Source organism: Rutilus rutilus (genome assembly GCF_951802725.1).
Source record: "Rutilus rutilus genome assembly, chromosome: 8".
In the NCBI taxonomy this organism is placed as follows: Eukaryota; Metazoa; Chordata; class Actinopteri; order Cypriniformes; family Leuciscidae; genus Rutilus; species Rutilus rutilus.
In genome coordinates this window covers 43,316,453-43,336,188 of record NC_140222.1, presented here as the reverse complement: position 1 = coordinate 43,336,188, position 19,736 = coordinate 43,316,453, and the positions used below count along the sequence as shown (strand labels likewise).

Here is a 19,736-nt window from a genome sequence, read left to right as displayed (position 1 = left end):
GGTGACTGTGGGGGCCATTTTAGTACAGTGAACTCATTGTCATGTTCAAGAAACCAATTTGAAATGATTCGAGCTTTGTGACATGGTGCATTATCCTGCTGGAAGTAGCCATCAGAGGATGGGTACATGGTGGTCATAAAGGGATGGACATGGTCAGAAACAATGCTCAGGTAGGCCGTGGCATTTAAACGATGCCCAATTGGCACTAAGGGGCCTAAAGTGTGCCAAGAAAACATCCCCCACACCATTACACCACCACCACCAGCCTGCACAGTGGTAACAAGGCATGTTGGATCCATGTTCTCATTCTGTTTACGCCAAATTCTGACTCTACCATCTGAATGTCTCAACAGAAATCGAGACTCATCAGACCAGGCAACATTTTTCCAGTCTTCAACTGTCCAATTTTGGTGAGCTCGTGCAAATTGTAGCCTCTTTTTCCTATTTGTAGTGGAGATGAGTGGTACCCGGTGGGGTCTTCTGCTGTTGTAGCCCATCCGCCTCAAGGTTGTGCGTGTTGTGGCTTCACAAATGCTTTGCTGCATACCTCGGTTGTAACGAGTGGTTACATTTTTATTTCAGTCAAAGTTGCTCTTCTATCAGCTTGAATCAGTCGGCCCATTCTCCTCTGACCTCTAGCATCAACAAGGCATTTTCGCCCACAGGACTGCCGCATACTGGATGTTTTTCCCTTTTCTCACCATTCTTTGTAAACGCTAGAAATGGTTGTGCGTGAAAATCCCAGTAACTGAGCAGATTGTGAAATACTCAGACCGGCCCGTCTGGCACCAACAACCATGCCACGCTCAAAATTGCTTAAATCACCTTTCTTTCCCATTCTGACATTCAGTTTGGAGTTCAGGAGATTGTCTTGACCAGGACCACACCCCTAAATGCATTGAAGCAACTGCCATGTGATTGGTTGATTAGATAATTGCATTAATGAGAAATTGAACAGGTGTTCCTAATAATCCTTTAGGTGAGTGTACATTATTAGCTAATGATGAGACGAGAAATGTTTTGTGAACGGTTACAAAGAAAAACTGGGCATCATACACTACAGGACTGAGGATCACACACTACCAGACTTTCAACTTGTTTCAAACGCATCAAACTCACACAAACAAACATGTACCTTGTTTCTTGCATGACAAATGAAAACAATATACGCTCAAAATATCAAACATGCTTGATATCATGCGACTGGATAGAACGTGTCTGAAATGGCAAATAGTGCAGACTCATCTAGACTTGTGTAGACTCATCTAGACTCGTGCAGACTCATTGTGTAGACTCACCTAGACTTGTGTAGACTCATCTAAACTTGTGTAGACTCATCTAGACTTATGTAGACTCATCTTGACTTGTGTAGACTCATCTAGACTTGTGTAGACTCATCTAGACTTGTGTAGACTCATCTAGACTTGTGTAGACTCATCTAGACTTTGTGTAGACTCATCTTGACTTGTGTAGACTCATCTAGACTTGTGTAGACTCATCTAGACTTGTGTAGACTCATCTAAACTTGTGTAGACTCATCTAGACTTATGTAAACTCATCTAGACTTGTGTAGACTCATCTAGACTTGTGTAGACTCATCTAGACTTGTGTAGACTCATCTAGACTTTGTGTAGACTCATCTAAACTTGTGTAGACTCACCTAGACTTGTGTAGACTCATCTAGACTTGAGTAGACTCATCTAGACATGTGTAGACTCATCTAGACTTGTGTAGACTTATCTAGACTCATCTAAACTTGTGTAGACTCATCTAGACTTGTGTAGATTCATCTAGACTTGAGTAGACTCATCTAGACATGTGTAGACTCATCTAGACTTGTGTAGACTTATCTAGACTCATCTAAACTTGTGTAGACTCATCTAGACTTGTGTAGACTCATCTAGACTTGTGTGGACTCATCTAGACTTGAGTGGACTCATCTAGACTTATGTAGACTCATCTAGACTTGAGTAGACTCATCTAGACATGTGTAGACTCATCTAGACTTGTGTAGACTCATCTAGACTTGTGTAGACTCATCTAGACTTGTGTAGACTCATCTAGACTTTGTGTAGACTCATCTAAACTTGTGTAGACTCACCTAGACTTGTGTAGACTCATCTAGACTTGAGTAGACTCATCTAGACATGTGTAGACTCATCTAGACTTGTGTAGACTTATCTAGACTCATCTAAACTTGTGTAGACTCATCTAGACTTGTGTAGATTCATCTAGACTTGAGTAGACTCATCTAGACATGTGTAGACTCATCTAGACTTGTGTAGACTTATCTAGACTCATCTAAACTTGTGTAGACTCATCTAGACTTGTGTAGACTCATCTAGACTTGTGTGGACTCATCTAGACTTGAGTGGACTCATCTAGACTTATGTAGACTCATCTAGACTTGAGTAGACTCATCTAGACATGTGTAGACTCATCTAGACTTGTGTAGACTCATCTAGACTTGTGTAGACTCATCTAGACTTGTGTAGACTCATCTAAATTTTGTGTAGATCCATCCAGACATGTGTAGACTCATCTAGACTTATGTAGACTCATCTAGACTTGTGTAGACTCATCTAGACTTTGTGTAGACTCATCTAGACTTGTGTAGACTCATCTAGACTTGAGTGGACTCATCTAGACTTGTGTAGACTCATCTAGACTTGTGTAGACTCATCTAGACTTGTGTAGACTCATCTAGACTTGAGTGGACTCATCTAGACTTTGTGTAGACTCATCTAGACTTGTGTAGACTCATCTAGACTTGTGTAGACTAATCTAGACTTGTGTAGACTCATCTAGACTTGTGTAGACTCATCTAGACTTGTGTAGACTAATCTAGACTTGTGTAGACTCATCTAGACTTGAGTGGACTCATCTAGACTTTGTGTAGACTCATCTAGATTTGTGTAGACTCATCTAGACTTGTGTAGTGTTTTCAGCCTTCAGCTGAAGAGTTTTATCATGACGTGTTCATCAGACGGAGAGCTTCACACAGGGCTGAAACACAGCATGGCAGTGAGATGATCTTACCCAGTCCACCAGAATATGGCCCACACGATCGGTCGAGCCATCCGGCTTTCTGGCCTCTCGCAGCCGACTCAGCAAATCTACAAGATCAGAGAGAAACAGCTTGAGTCTTGTTGCCACCACGTGACATGACCTATGACACTGAGAAAGGACTGGTCTATATCAGGTCCTGGAGGCCCACTGTCCTGCAGAGTGTAGCTCCATCTCTAATCAAACACACCAGAACCAGCCAGTCAATGTCTTCAGGGTCACTAGAAGGCTTCAGGCAGGAGAGTTTGATCAGGGTTGGAGCAAAACTCTGCAGGACAGCAGGTCTATAGCACATGTTTTCATATTTCAATCAAAGTATTGTTTCTAGTCATTCAGGGAAAGGACACAGGGCCCTATCTTGCACCCAGCGCAATTGACTTTGTACACCGACACATGTATCATTCCTATTTTGCACCCGACGCACAGCAGACTTTTCCCTCCACAGACACACGTCGGTAAATTAGGGAATGAACTTGTGCTCCCGGGGGGCGGTTCAGCGAAAAGAGGAGGCGTGTTCCGGCGCAAACATTCCCTGGTGCTATTTTGCAGGTTTAGAAAATAATTCCGCCACAGACCAGGAGAAACCTACTCTAAAGTCAGTGGCGCGTTCAGATGCTATTTTAAGGGCGCATGCTTGGCCATAATGTAACGTGTGCACAACGCGCATACATCTAGATTCTCTAGATTCTCTCATCTACACACAGAAGCAGCAGTTTTCATTTTTGCAAACCATACATAATTACAAGGAAAAATATTCCACACGAGGGAAATCATTGTGGTGTCCATGAAGATGTGAAAAAATAGGCATAAATCTAGCTTACACATTTACCCAAATTATTATACGCCTGTTTGACCGAAGCTAATTTGGGTGTGTTTCTCCATCCCCAATGTCACTTCTCTGTGTTTTACGGCCCTGACGAGAACGTCGGTCTCCTCGGCTGTGAACCGCTCCTGGCATGCGCCTGGCAAATCCGCCGTTATAATAGCAATCCGCCATGGAACAAGCGCGCCTGCTCTTAAAGGGAATGTGAGATGATGCTCTGATTGGTTTATTTCACGTTACGCCCAAACCACACCTATGAATAATGAAGCTACTTCAGACCAACCCATTTTAGATTTGCATTGGGCGCAAGAGTAATTTATCCCGCCGGTATAATACCAACAGCGCCCGAGAGCCGCCCACAAATTTACTTGCGTTTCACGTTTGATACTTGCGTTTCAGATCGTTAAAATACGGCCCACAGTCTCTATGTTAGGTGATTCATGTCGACTTATCAATGAGATTTGATCAACATTTATGTGTTTAGTTGCTTCTTGAAAGTTGTGATGGTTTGAGCAGTTCAGGTGGAGGATAACAGCTCATTCACCAGAGAGGAGCCGAGGAGGAGAAGGTTCTGGAAAGAGCTAGTGTGTCTCATTAGCTATCTTTCCATCCAACTATTTTTTGCACATTTTAGGATATTGCATAGAAAAAAAAGCTGGATGAGCATAAATTCAAAACATGTTCATAAAAACTTGTGCGCTTAATTGAGTCGGATAAACTTTTTATCCGATAAGAAAACGTGCATAAACTACAATGGAAACTGATTTTAGATGCTCTGCCATTTATTTGTGTGATCTTCTGTGCGGTCTTCTCACATAATAACATAATTTAAACTTAAATCAATATTCCATCTTGTCATGTAATAAGTGGCATCATGATTGGCTTACTGTACAATTTCCATTACTTGTGTTCTGATTTGCTGTTATTGGGTCAGATCGCACAGCTTCTCTTCTTCACTTTGGATAAACGGATCCAGCTGTAAATGTATGGCATTGCGCCTGGTTATGGAGGAACACACACACACACACACACACACACACACACACACACACACACACACACACACACACACACACACACACACACACGCGATCGAGCGCATCCTCTTCTGCTCACCTTCATGCAGGGGAATGAGGGAGTCCAGCGTGCCGAAGATCTGATTGAGTTCATGCTCCGTCATAATCGACAGCTTCAGCATGGGGTCACGATACGCCTGTGATGAAATAACACAATCAGACGCTCAAACATTCAAATCTACTCGGGCAAAACTGAGGAAGTATGTGGAAATCTTACTGAAAAGTGTAAAGCTAAGAACAGATTGTAAGAACAAACCCCACATGATCTCGTATGCTAGAGCAGGGCTTCCCAAACGAAAGTTCGTGAGTTGATTAAAAGCTAACTATCATTTAAATAATGAAATGTAGAATGTGTTAAATTATGGAAATATTAGGTAGGAGAAATATTTTATGTCAAAGGTGTTGAGCTGACAAAAAAATAAAAATTGGGAACCCCTGTGCTGGAGAACCAAAGAGCCAGGGGTGAAACTGGACCCTAAAGAGAGTCTTCATGCTGTATGAAGTGATGGGAAAAGCAAAGTGTACCTTCTTGGCCAGCTTCAAGTCCTCAATCAGGTCCTGTTCTCCCTGAGACAGCTCAAAGATGGACTGACAAACACATGACAGGAAAGAAACAACAACAGAAAGAGGAACTTCAGCGAAAGGCATTCTGGTTATTTACCCGTTCATAAATAAAGTCATTTTCATGCTTAATTATGCCTGTTAAAATGTCTTGTGTAACTTTCACTGTTCTATCGTAATTCATCTTTCATTTAACAGCACGACACACATTTAGAGCCGCTCCAGTGCAGCGGTGCGTCACATGACGTTTTCCTGTAATAATGTAGGGATCCACTTGTTGTACATTAATGAGGTAACAGTTCATGTTTTTACTTACATATACGATTTAGTTTTAATCCATATAATCGGTGTGTGTGTTGAGTGAGTGAGTGAGTGAGTGAACTGTTACTTTCTACTCAAATATCCGAACAAACAATTTGCATGCATAACTTTGATGAAAGGTTTTGATCCACTTCAAATGTTGACTACTGTATATCAGGAAAAGCTCTGCTTACTTTATTAGTATCTATGCTATGCTGTTTTAATTTGTTATGTTGCTTGACATTTGATTTTCGTTCATTATTATTATTAAACTATTCAATTCAGTTATTAGGCTAATTATAGTTAATTCAATTAAGAAGTACCTGAAGGCTAATAAGGTACCTTAATTAATTTGTTGATATTTATATCAACTTCTATATAAAGGACTGTGTAACAAGAATTGTGAAATATTGTAGAGTACAGAGAGCCTGGAATGAGGTACATTCAACATTCAAGAGTTTCTTCCTAGACTGAATATGGTAATAATACCAGTCTGTTAGCTCAAATACGGTGAGAAATACAGTACATCAAAATCCAGCCCTGACCAATCAGAGAAGAGTATGGGTTTGGAGTGTGCTGAGGTCACCTCTTGTCTCTTGATGTCTTTGGAGGACAGCATGTGTCCCAGGCCTAGATCAAACGTCTCGCTCCACAGCTTGCTGTCGCGGCGTTTGGTGACGGCTGGCGGGATCTGCCGCGGGGCCATGATCTCCGGTCTGCAGTCACTGCGGAAACTGATGGAGCGCTGAACCGGGAGGAGAACGGGAAGACTGGGAATTAGGGATGTACAGTGGGAAACGTCAGCTTATGAAAACCCAGGATTCTAAACCCCGGATAAACGGAATCCTTGTTATCCTGAGGTTAACCTTGGGTAACTTATAAGATGTGAAACGTGAAGCAAGATAACCAGGATTCCATTTAGAACGACCCAGGGTTTAGAACGACCCGGGGTTTAGAACGATCCGGGGTTTAGAACGACCCGGGGTTTAGAACGACCCGCGGTTTAGAACGACCAAGGGTTTAGAACGACCAAGGGTTTAGAACGACCCGGGGTTTAGAACGACCCGGGGTTTAGAACGACCCGGGGTTTAGCACGAAGCGGGGTTTAGAACGACCCAGGGTTTAGAACAACCCAGGGTTTAGCACGACCCGCGGTTTAGAACGACCAAGGGTTTAGAACGACCCGGGGTTTAGAACGACCCGGGGTTTAGCACGACCCGGGGTTTAGAACGACCCGGGGTTTAGCACGACCCGGGGTTTAGAACGACCCGGGGTTTAGCACGAAGCGGGGTTTAGAACGACCCGGGGTTTAGAACGACCCGGGGTTTAGCACGACCCGGGGTTTAGCACGACCCGGGGTTTAGCACGACCCGGGGTTTAGAACGACCCGGGGTTTAGAACGACCCGGGGTTTAGCACGAAGCGGGGTTTAGAACGACCCAGGGTTTAGAACAACCCAGGGTTTAGCACGACCCGCGGTTTAGAACGACCAAGGGTTTAGAACGACCCGGGGTTTAGAACGACCCGGGGTTTAGCACGACCCGGGGTTTAGAACGACCCGGGGTTTAGCACGACCCGGGGTTTAGCACGACCCGGGGTTTAGAACGACCCGGGGTTTAGCACGACCCGGGGTTTAGAACGACCCGGGGTTTAGCACGACCCGGGGTTTAGAACGACCCAGGGTTTAGCACGACCCGGTTTAGCACGACCCGCGGTTTAGAACGACCAAGGGTTTAGAACGACCCGGGGTTTAGAACGACCCGGGGTTTAGAACGACCCGGGGTTTAGCACGACCCGGGGTTTAGAACGACCCGGGGTTTAGCACGACCCGGGGTTTAGAACGACCCGGGGTTTAGAACGACCCGGGGTTTAGCACGACCCGGGGTTTAGAACGACCCGGGGTTTAGCACGACCCGGGGTTTAGCACGACCCGGGGTTTAGAACGACCCGGGGTTTAGCACGACCCGGGGTTTAGAACGACCCGGGGTTTAGCACGACCCGGGGTTTAGAACGACCCAGGGTTTAGCACGACCCGGTTTAGCACGACCCGGGGTTTAGAACACACCCGAGGTTTAGAACGACCCGGGGTTTAGAACGACCCGGGGTTTAGAACGACCCGGGGTTTAGAACGACCCGGGGTTTAGAACGACCCAGCGTTAACTAGTTCAAGCATGAAAAGCCCCATTGTTGTGTTGTTTTTATGTTCTATTACTTGCCTGGGTGTGCGATATGTATCATCTACGATAATATTGTAATTATTGTTTTAGCGTTGTGGAGGCTGACATTATCGAGAAGGTCACTGGCTTTGCAAAAAAAAAAAAAAAAAAAAAAAAAGAAACACAGTGAGTGTGGACGCTTTCACTGCCTGATGTAGCCGACTCTAGTGCTGTTAAAATGACCCCAAAGTGTAATATATACTGGGCTGTTTTCCCCACTCCAGTCCAGTCTTACATCAAAAGATATAGTTACGCAATATCACATGTGCAGTTTGACAATGAGTTAACATTTTGAGTTACGTTTAAGACACAATATTGTCTTTTTGCTTTATTTTGTCAATAAAAAATTTCCAAACGAAAGCACAGCAGAACCGTTCTGCGATCAGTTTAATCAATTTAGTTTAATCAATGATTCACTTATGAATTAATCAGTCATTTAAACTAATCATTTGAGTGAATGGCTCAATTCATTAAGACTTGCCTGATGGTTTTAGTTGCATATTTAAAGTATCATTTACATTTTTTTTTTTTAATCATTTAATAAATATTCAATAAAAAATGTCATAGCATTATTTAGGCATTGCATTGTAAATGCATTCAAAAAAGGAAAAGTTGACTTCAGTCACTGCACAGCATATGAAGAATATGAAAAGTTTTGGGAGTCAGTTGTTCATGACAGGCCTAAACCAGCACAAAAACACGCAAAATATCATCTAATTATCCACAAAATGTCTGAAAATATCGAAATATAATTTGTCAACATCGCACACCCCTAAATCCTTGTCATATTTTATTTTGAGTTTTACTTGAATCAATCATCAAACATTTGAAAGCTCAACTCAAATATAACGCAATAAACATGTACAAAAAATACAACATTAAACTGACATCATGTAGAATTTTATTTATTTTTATTACAATAGCACATATCCTAAAGAGCCTTCAAAGATGAAGCATTAGTAACCGTGATGAGGCTCAGAGTGAGTGCAGTGGATCAGTACCTGCAGGGTCTGTCCGATGCGCTTGAGCGGAGCCGCTTTCACTGGAGGAATGAGACTCGCCAGAGACGTCACTCGAGACAGAGGCTTCACACGCTTCGTGCTGGGCTCCTGCACACACACACACACACACACAGATGAACACCTCACACCTGTGCTGGGCTCCTGCACACACACTGCCCTGAGGCTTGAGCCTGTCTCTCTGGATCATCATGTGATGAGAGGCAGAGCTGTCAACACTGGGAAGGAAAGGTTTCTGCGAGTCTTTGCCTTGCGGAGACGTCTCTGATTCACTCTGACATCAGCGTTAAGATACATGCTAGGGGTGAAACTGACTCTGTCTGTGCAAGTGTGTATAATAAACGCTTCTAGCAACGGAAACTCGATTATCTGGCTGTCTGTGATGATGATATAGCATAAAAACATCCATCAGTCGTGTGTGTACGCGTTTGAGCTCAGAGTTCCTCGCCTTCAGCCACAATCCACAAGTCCTGGTCGTTTTAAACCTCACCAGTAAGCATAAACTATAAACAGAATTACTGTAAAATACATTTGCATTTTCAAAACGCACAAATAAAGTAAAGATAATCAAGCCCAATCTGAGGGGACTTGAACTCTCTCACACACACTGTCAGAAGACCAACCCGGAAATATTCTGCATGCACATTACACTACCTACTCAGGGACCCCCTAAAAAAGTCTAAGAAACAAGATTGTGCAAAATATGTTATATATGTTCATGTACCTTGAAATCAGCAAAACCCCAGTGTTAACTGAACACTGCCAGTGTTTGTGTAACGCGTGTGGAGTGCTAGTTTAACACTGGGTGTTGCTCGAGATCAGTGTTTGTTTAGATGTTGAGCTTTCTGTACATGTCCATAACGCTTTATGACACAAAAAAGTCCAAAACAACTGGTGGTTTCAGCCCAATGTTCATTCCTTACAATCTCAACTCTTATAGCACTAACAAGACTACGAGACAACTATCAAGATTCAGGACAGAAATTATGTAGAACATGCAAAACATGAAGACAAGCAACACTGTTATCATTTCAAAGCTTTCAGTGTGTGTTCATTGACAATCCAACACAATCAGCACTGTGCTTTATCATATCTGTAGGACAGACATATCAGAGTCTGGAGAACACACACACACACACACACACACACACACACACACACACACACACACACACACACACACACACACACACACACACACACACACACACTCGCTCACACTTGCCGAATGCATGAAGAATATGGGTATTGGCCAAACCTTCAGTACTGGTGCATCCCTGCACTATAATATTTCATACTTTCTATATGCACCAAGTATATGTATAAATAAACACCAATCTTCAATCAATTCTAATGCAGATCTGATCATGCCTCCCAGACGTGTGTCCTGGATCAATGTCCATGTGTCACGCTTCATTAGGTGATTACAGCGGTGCATTAGCTTTTCCCCTGGTAAGTAATATATTTTATGCTGTAACATGAATCCTTTTAACCTAACAAACTGCTCAGATTACTGCTTATGCACCGTTTCTTTGTTAAATCATGACATTTGACTCATAGCATGTGCTTCCAGTCTCCTTTCTCGCTAGCAAAACCCACAGATTTCACAAAATAGATCTTACATAACACCAAACCACCCCCATTCAGCCAATCACATTCAACAAAATGACCCTTAAAAATCATCACCACATCAAAGTTTTCCATAAGTCTCTAATAGGTTATACAATACTTCAAATTAGACAACTACTAATACATTCTGTTAAAACCAACACAAACACTTGATGTACAACACTGACAAATCAACAACTGGGGAACAGTGATCACCCACATTTTCAGCCATCTTGAGTCCGGAAATAATTATCTCTAATCAAATTAAGTAATTAATAGGCTACTATGAACCAAACCAACCGGATCCAAAAGGAATTGGGACACTGAAGAGTTTAACAAAGGAAAGAATCAACCATCGCAGAGCTTATAGTAGCTCTGTCTTGAAAGGTTAAATGATTGACATTAAAATTGAATATAGGCGTAATGTTCACTTGCGGAGCCCATGATTGTGCTCTAAAGCTCTGACCCAAACCCTAGACAGATGCCTTGCTGTATACTGGCTATTTACCCAAATATTGGGAAGTAAAGTAAGATTGAGTGACATAGCCAATTTTTGCTAATAAAGGAAATATGTCATTATTTCTCTTGATTCATTCTGTAATTAAACATCAGTGAGCTTATTTTGATGCATTCTGGGATTGATTTCTCAGCAAGGGTTAAAATGCTGTCTCAAAGGCCCCCTGAAATCAAAATTTAAGTTTTTTTAGTTCTTAGTATGAATATATTAGCCTTAGGTTATGAATAAGCTGGTGTGTCCCAAAACAATGACACGATTCTCATTTAGGAGATATAAGCATTCAAAACTTGCAGTCTGTGAGGGAAACTAAACGCTATTGGCTGTTTGAAAAGGGGGAGGAGCCACTCAATATGTCCCGCCTCAGCTCCTGTTTCAGTGGAAATCACGTCAACGAATCAAACAAAGCTAGGCACCTTTAAGGTGTGGTCGAATTTCGTGAAAGATTTCCCCATAGATGGTCCAGGTCCAGCCTTTGTGAAGACTTCAGAGTACGCCAAATTGCCTAACATGTTCATTATGTTTGCTTAACTGAATATACCCAACCACATAACTTTATTAACTTATAGCTGTATCAATAAGTTATACCCCATATGGACATCATCATCACACTCATGGTCACCGTGATTTTGCAGAGTTAGACACATTTCTTGGTCAACATATTTTGTTGATCCTAGAACAACATTCCAGTCTGAAAATGTAGTCCTAACCCTATCCCCCCTAAAGCTAACCCTACCCATAACTTATCCCTAAAACCAGAGGGAAATGATAGATGAATAGCCCTGATGGAGAAGCACCAAACTCTGGTTGTAAGCCCAGACTTGACACAAACTGTAAACTTGTCCCTCAAATCTGATTGGTTGATAAGAATGTTGTTCCAGGATCAACAAAGATGTTGCATCACTAAATCACTTTCACCATAACAGGGCATTTGCTAAACTGAAACAATTCAACAATTTGTATTGTGAAAACACTTTTATCTCGCAAGTGGGTCAGGAAAATTCATTGCGTCGATCAACAGAAACTGCTTGTGTTGAAAAGGCTGTGCTTCATACTTTGCTACCCTACTGACAATGGACCTTTACTGCCCATGAAAGTTTCCGAATGTGATCGCTAGGGTTGCACCGATATGACATTTTTGGCTGATACCGATAACCGATACTTCTTTATCTTTGAAAGCCGATAACCGATATATATAATGAGTTTTTATATAATTTTTGAGAGCCTGATCACAAAAACAAAAGTCTCACCATTAAAATCCATGTCCTATACACACAATTACAATGTTCTAGTTATAATTGTATGCAGACTACATGACAGACTTGCACTGAACTGTATTTTCCTTTTTGAAGTGATTCCAATCATATTTCAAGCAATTCAAACCCATCATGTTGAACAGTGCGCGTCTGAAGTGTGTCAGCTGAAGGAAATAATCCATTATTTATCGACTTTTTTATTGGGCCGATAACGATAACATTAAAAATGAACATTAAAATTATCGGCTGATACCGATATATCGTGCCTCGCATCTTTAGAAGCTGGCCAAAATGAGGAGTCTTAAGGCCAATTTATACTTCTGCGTCGAGTGTACGCCGTAGTGTACGTCGTAGGCTACGCACGTAGGTGACTCCGTCGTGAGCATTTATACTTCTGCGTTATGTTTGTGTTGCTCTACAGTTACACCACCGAGACGCTAGTTGGCGGGGGCGGGTTTTAATTTTCCACTGTGTTTAGATTCCTCGCGGCTGTTTTGAGTTTAGGCTACTAGCGTCTGAAAGAGAGTGGATCATGTTGGAGTTGGAGCTTATCGAGGTGGAAAAACAGTTTTAGTGAAATCACTAAAACTAAAAGGCAGAAACGAGAGAAGGCGTCGGAGGAGATGGTACGTGCAACCTGTGAACCTGTTGACGGTTGAACCGAATTTAAAAATGACGGGCGGTTCAGAAGAACACGCCGGAAATGTGTAGGAGGAAATGCGATGCTACCAAGCCGACCAATCACAGATCTTGCGGTCCGCGTCTCCGCGACGCGTAGTTACATTTTTGAGGAGGTGCGCGTCAGGGTACGGCGAAGGGTACGACGTATGATACGCGTCTATGCGTATGCTACGCCGTACCTACTACGCGCACCCGACGCAGAAGTATAAATTGGCCTTTAGAAGGCAGAATACCTCGCTTTCCTTCGGGAACAGCTTTCATGTGCGTGTGATGCCGCAGAACGCTCTCTAGGAGGGCAGATCACTCGGTTTTAGAACAAAGTAAATGACTTAAAGAACAAATATTATCACTGCATCCATTAAACTAAAAGCAGTTCTCATGGATGCCAGAAGATCAGACAAGCCCATCATGGAACGTGTTCCAGACTCAATCAAAGAGAAGCTGCAGATGTGCTCACAGGAGCTCCTGTAATTAAGATGAAAGCATGAGGAGTGGTGTTCGACACCCGTCGTCTGATGTGTTCTGGGAGAGGGACGCTTCTGTGGGAAAGCAAGCGCCACTCACTGATCAGGGTCCAACGCCACCGACACTGAAATTATTCCCTGGGTGACCCAAAAGTCTAAGAGTTTTAAGAGTTTGTACTGTAATTCTGAAGAGTTTTAAGTATTCATAACAATATTGATGACTTAAAATGTAATTTCTCAAAGAAAAGTCTGTAAAAAGGGCTCAAAGTTCTGTGTTAAAATAATTTGATATAAAGTAATTTTCTGTATTGAGTTCTCGTATGTGTTTTACACGCATTTTTGAAGAACGCCTCACATTCGACTGTGTTTTAAGGTTGAAGGAAATGCCCGTAAACTTTTCTGCCAGGACATTATCCGGTTTTCTAGGGATTGTTTTCTCTATGAAATGTTTTGGCTGTGAGTTTTAACTGACCAATCATCATATTGAAAAGCACAAGCGACCCCAGAGACGACAGCTTAAAGGGCAGAGGAGATTTCATTTCAACCTCACAACTGAGAGTGGGACACATTTACACCTACTCGTTCATTTATTCATTATTCTGTGCTGTTTTTTCCCTGTGTTGACTATGAATTTTAATTGCTTATCTCTATAAAATGATTATTGAGCACCCAACAAAGCCAAAGCGGCACCACAACTGTCCACAATTTAGCTGGACAATAACTTTATTCTAGAGCTCGGCTAATGCGCTGTTATTCATATGGTTTCCGCATGTTCACTGCAATAAATTAGAAACATACACATGGGTTTGCTGATGAACATACTCTTGTTAATGCTGATGGTGAGGAATTACAGGTGCAACATCTCATAATGTACCTTGCGATAGAAATATTTTAAGTAATTGGTATTTTCAACATTAAATGTACAGAGAAACGCAGACTAAGGATGCTCAGGTCAAAGGCCATATATACTTACCCAAAAAGTGCTTAACACAGTAGAACTAACAGTCATATGATTAGCTCAGATCATTACAAACCAATCACCAGAACAAATCACAGTGAAGAAGACTTGAGTGACATTGATTTCTACTCAACTGTATGATTTAAATGGACATGAATCTTTCAGGAGATTCACTTGGCTGTTGTGGCCAGTGATCTCCCGGCCGTGAATAAAACTTAATTTCTACAAAGAGCCGTGTCAGGTATGGAAGGTACGCAGCTGAGGAACAGATCCTACGCTCAGAAGACAACAGCAGAACATCTATGTGTGATTGAGCTGAGGAATAGAAGTACTGAAGATTATACGGTTCAGGGAATTACCTTGAGATACTGTGGTTATTATTAGTAACAACTTCCAGTTGTTTAAATTGTCCGTAGTGAAGAAGTCAGATTGTATTCGTATTAAGAATTTCCACGACAACCTCAAACTGAGTGGCGTATCATTGAGGAACGTCCCGCTCCAGTCGCCCTTGCGATGGAGGTTCGGGTTGAATACCTAGTTCATCTAAAGTTTCATCTTCGGACTCGCGCTCAGATTCACAAGGTAAAATCAAAGCCATCGTTACGGTCTTTACAGTGCGTGCAATCGCTGAGCTGTAGGAAGCCTCCGGAGCTGAAGTTCAGTTATGGTCATGGGAGTTTTGTTTCCAAAGCGCACTGTAAGCGGTAGACCAAATCACAACAGACTAAGCTGTCTGGCCAATCAGAGCAGAATTAGGAACCTTTAAATTAGCATAATAGGGGCACTTTAAGGGTGTACTCGCACTAGGCGATCTGGACCGTGCCCGAGCAAGTTTGACTCCCAAAGTCTGGTTTGTTTGACTAGTTTGATCGCTCTGTACCGCGTTCGTTTAACCGTCCAGAGCTCGGGTCAGTTGGGCTCGGGCGCGGGTGCATGTAGTGTGATCGCTAACCGTGCCGGAGCAGGCAACAGCTACTATTAGCTACTGTCATCATTACGACAGCAAACATCTTCTATCACTATTTGGACAGAACCATTTTCAATTAATTTAATTAAATCGAGTATATTTAGGCTTATACAGGTCTGGTTCTCACCTCATTGATGAACAGGAATTGTAGTTTGCGAGTAAAGCTGCAAATTCCTCAATCGAAGCCTTCCGTAATAATCTTCTGATACGTGCAGTACAATCATGTGAAAATCGCTTTTAAAATGATGATTTTAAAGCCTCATTACAAACTCAATGCAGTCCATTGTGTAAAGTGATCCGGAGCTGACACTCCTGTATAGAGATTGATCTGTAAAACTCAGAGAGCGAATGAGTCACCTGCACTGATTCAGTGAGCGAATGATTCACCTGCACCGATTCAGTGAGCGAATGAGTCACCTGCACCGATTTAGTGAGCGAATGAGTCACCTGCACCGATTCAAAGAGCGAATGAGTCACCTGCACTGATTCAGAGTCACCTGCACTGATTCAGAGAACGAATGAGTCACCTGCATGATTCAGTGAGTTTGACTGATTCAGTCCATGCTTCAGACAGTCTGATTCACCACTTGAAAGATTTATTTAAAAACAACAACAACAAAAATCACACAAATTGAGCACATTGCGCTGTATGTGCAGTCGGCAGGGCAACAGAAAGATTACTTTCATAATCATCACATGCCCAAAACACCACAGACCATGGCTTTCTGGTCATTTTTTTATTTTTAATAATGTTTTTTGTCCAGTCATTCTTATCAAAACCAGACTCTCTATCAGCTCTTTGGGTCACTATAGCTGTTTAGCTGACTTCACACTAAAATCAAAGTTTGTATAACTCAAAAACAAACCACAAACAACAGGAGAGGAAGATAAAGATATCAGCACAGCACACTGTGATGTCTCGATAGGCATGCAGTTTGCTGATGCTTCAGGACACACAACACAGCAAAAACATGAGCAGTATCGACCAACAGATGCAGAAACACACCAGAAGAAGCCAAACACACACAGACGTCTCTCAGAATTTACTCATATTCATACTTCAAACATCAGGGCACTTCAGTCAGGTCAATGTGATCATGAACACGGCAATCTCAGGATTTCAGACAAGCAGGGACTAACCCAGCTAACAGGGAACTTCAGCAAGGTTCTCTCAAAAATATCAACAAATGTATGGCATATTAATAAACATAGCCTACTTTTAAAGTTATCATGGTCTTAATAACATTCCCAAAATGTTAGCACAAAAAAGTTATTTATACAGTCTTCATGAATGATTTTCTGATATATATTAATTGTATGATAGTCTAACATTACTACTTTTTAAAGAACGTTCAGAGAACATTATTACACAAGTATCTCTCCCATGTTTGCAAAATGATTACATGGACAGTTCCCTTTATGTTTTCTCAAGCGGTCACATAACCAAGATAATTTTTTAAGACTAATCAGCAATAATCAAAACAATTCACATAATGATCTTAGTGTAGATGCATGTAAACAAATACAACTTTTAAGAAGCCACATCAATGCAAAGTAGCGAACTACTGGTTAAGTTTTATTATTGACCATTATGAATAAAAATGCTTGCTCATGAATAATGTAGGCTATATTCGCATTATTATTATTATTAGGGTTATAAATACTAATTACTCTGAATTAATATTTACAACAATAATTAGCGTCATTCACAGCGTTGAATAACTGTACCTCCAGCTCTCTGCGCGCGCCCCGGCCGCGGGCGCTCGGCTTGTCCACGCTGCAGGTCGAGGTCGCGCGTCTGATCATCAGGTGTATCGGGTCATCCTTCGCCACCATGCTGACGCCCCGCGGAGAGTCGCACGCGATGCACGCCCGCTCTGCGGAGCGCGGACTACAGCGGCATCCCCGAGCGAAAGAGACTCCTGCATCCGTGTGTGTGCGTGCGTGTGTGTGTCTGTCATCTGCGCGAGCTGTTAAAGTTCCACTCCAGCTGCGCGCGCAGCGTGAACGCGCACGGTGAGAACGATCTCTCACTCAAACCGCATCCGGGATCTGATGATCAGCTAGTAACTATACTGGTCAAGAAGCAGCTCAATAAACCACGGGGAATTTATATTTTTCTCCATTAACGTCAACTGCAAACAATAGATAGATGGGATAGGTAACTATGGTTTAAACCTATAGGCAGCAGGCAGTTGAGTGAGACTTTTCTATATAAACTAGATAATTAATAAACCAACCATAATGCTGCACGCAAATATTATAATTGTTATTGGCTGCTATATTTTTTGAAAGCTGAGGTCAGTGGCCTGGGAGATTTACACACTTTATATTTTAAATGCAAACTTTTTTTTTAATGTTTAGGATGATAATATCTGTGGCATCTTGAAAGGTAAGGGAATCCCCCATAAACGCCCTGTTTCAGGCTGAGTTTGAGCTGTCTCTGAGCCTGATCTGGGGCCAGTGTGCTGTAGGATGCAGTAAGTCTGTTTCAGTGAGCATGAGCAGGAAAACAGGCCCGGATCCACAGGTTTGGTTGGGTTCCTGTGATTGTGCTGCTGTCAGTTATGAGGAGATGCAGAAAGCGCTCCGCTGAACCGTAGCCAGAGCACTGATGGTAAACACACACACACACACACACACACACACACACACACACACACACACACACACACACACACACACACACACACACACATGCCTTTAACGTTCGCTCAACGAGGTGCCACTCAAATAACCCAAACATCTCCTCCTCCTGACCTCGGGACATGTGCAGTTCATCGGTCCACAACCCAGGAGACTGAAGGACTGAACGTGCTCGAGAACTAAAGCTTCATTCTGTGGCCATAAATGAAGTGACAGTTTTTGCAGACCTAATTCAAGACAAAACCACAGGCTGAGGGTTTAATATTTTAGTACTTTTACTTGCTGAAATTATTATTATTATTATTATTCATCTTATTGAAAGTTTCATAAAAGGAAATGCTAACCACCCTGAGAAAAATCATAAATGCAGCATTTACCATCATCCTTCAGACTGTCAGTGAACTCCTGCGTAAAACACTGAAGTACAGCACACTTACAAGTACACTACTAATAGATAGATCAGAAGCACAGCACACTTACAAGTACACTACACTGTAAAAAATTTCTAACCTCCCTAACTCAAAATTTTCTAGTGACTGATAACATCTACATTTTTCAATTGGCCCAAGTGAAATTCTGTAAATTATAAAATTAAATTTACAGATTTTCACTTGGGCCAATTGAAATGTACAGAATGAAATGTACAGAAACAACTAATAGATTGATCAGAAGTACAACACACTTACAAGTAAACTACTAATAGATGGATCAGAAGTACAGCACACTTACAAGTAAACAACTAATAGATGGATCAGAAGTACAACACACTTACAAGTAAACTACTAATAGATGGATCAGAAGTACAACACACTTACAAGTAAACTACTAATAGATGGATCAGAAGTACAGCACACTTACAAGTAATCTACTAATAGATTGATCAGAAGTACAGCACACTTACAAGTAAACAACTAATAGATGGATCAGAAGTACAACACACTTACAAGTAAACTACTAATAGATGGATCAGAAGTACAACACACTTACAAGTAAACTACTAATAGATGGATCAGAAGTACAGCACACTTACAAGTAATCTACTAATAGATTGATCAGAAGTACAGCACACTTACAAGTAAACAACTAATAGATGGATCAGAAGTACAGCACACTTACAAGTAATCTACTAATAGATGGATCAGAAGTACAGCACACTTACAAGTAAACTACTAATAGATGGATCAGAAGTACAGCACACTTACAAGTAATCTACTAATAGATTGATCAGAAGTACAGCACACTTACAAGTAAACTACTAATAGATGGATCAGAAGTACAGCACACTTACAAGTAATCTACTAATAGATTGATCAGAAGTACAGCACACTTACAAGTAAACTACTAATAGATGGATCAGAAGTACAGCACACTTACAAGTAATCTACTAATAGATTGATCAGAAGTACAGCACACTTACAAGTAATCTACTAATAGATTGATCAGAAGTACAGCACACTTACAAGTAATCTACTAATAGATTGATCAGAAGTACAGCACACTTACAAGTAAACTACTAATAGATGGATCAGAAGTACAGCACACTTACAAGTAAACTACTAATAGACTGATCAGAAGTACAGCA

At 41.8% G+C, this 19,736-nt stretch overlaps 1 protein-coding gene across 4 annotated transcripts in view; it reads right to left on the bottom strand.

The window, feature by feature from the left end:
- The window catches only part of arhgef3 (Rho guanine nucleotide exchange factor (GEF) 3), an 83,318-nt gene that overhangs the window by 11,876 nt on the left and 51,706 nt on the right, over positions 1-19,736 (bottom strand). For 3 of the 4 annotated variants that reach the window (XM_084416574.1, XM_084416576.1, XM_084416577.1), the window contains 5 exons: positions 9,043-9,150; positions 6,413-6,571; positions 5,491-5,553; positions 5,006-5,102; positions 3,040-3,116 (listed from right to left, as the gene is read on the bottom strand). In XM_084416574.1, the coding sequence (XP_084272700.1) occupies positions 3,040-3,116; positions 5,006-5,102; positions 5,491-5,553; positions 6,413-6,571; positions 9,043-9,150 (504 nt within the window). Of the gene's footprint in view, positions 1-3,039; positions 3,117-5,005; positions 5,103-5,490; positions 5,554-6,412; positions 6,572-9,042; positions 9,151-17,236; positions 17,552-19,736 lie in introns of those variants that run through there. The other variant, XM_084416575.1, reaches the window with a different exon arrangement.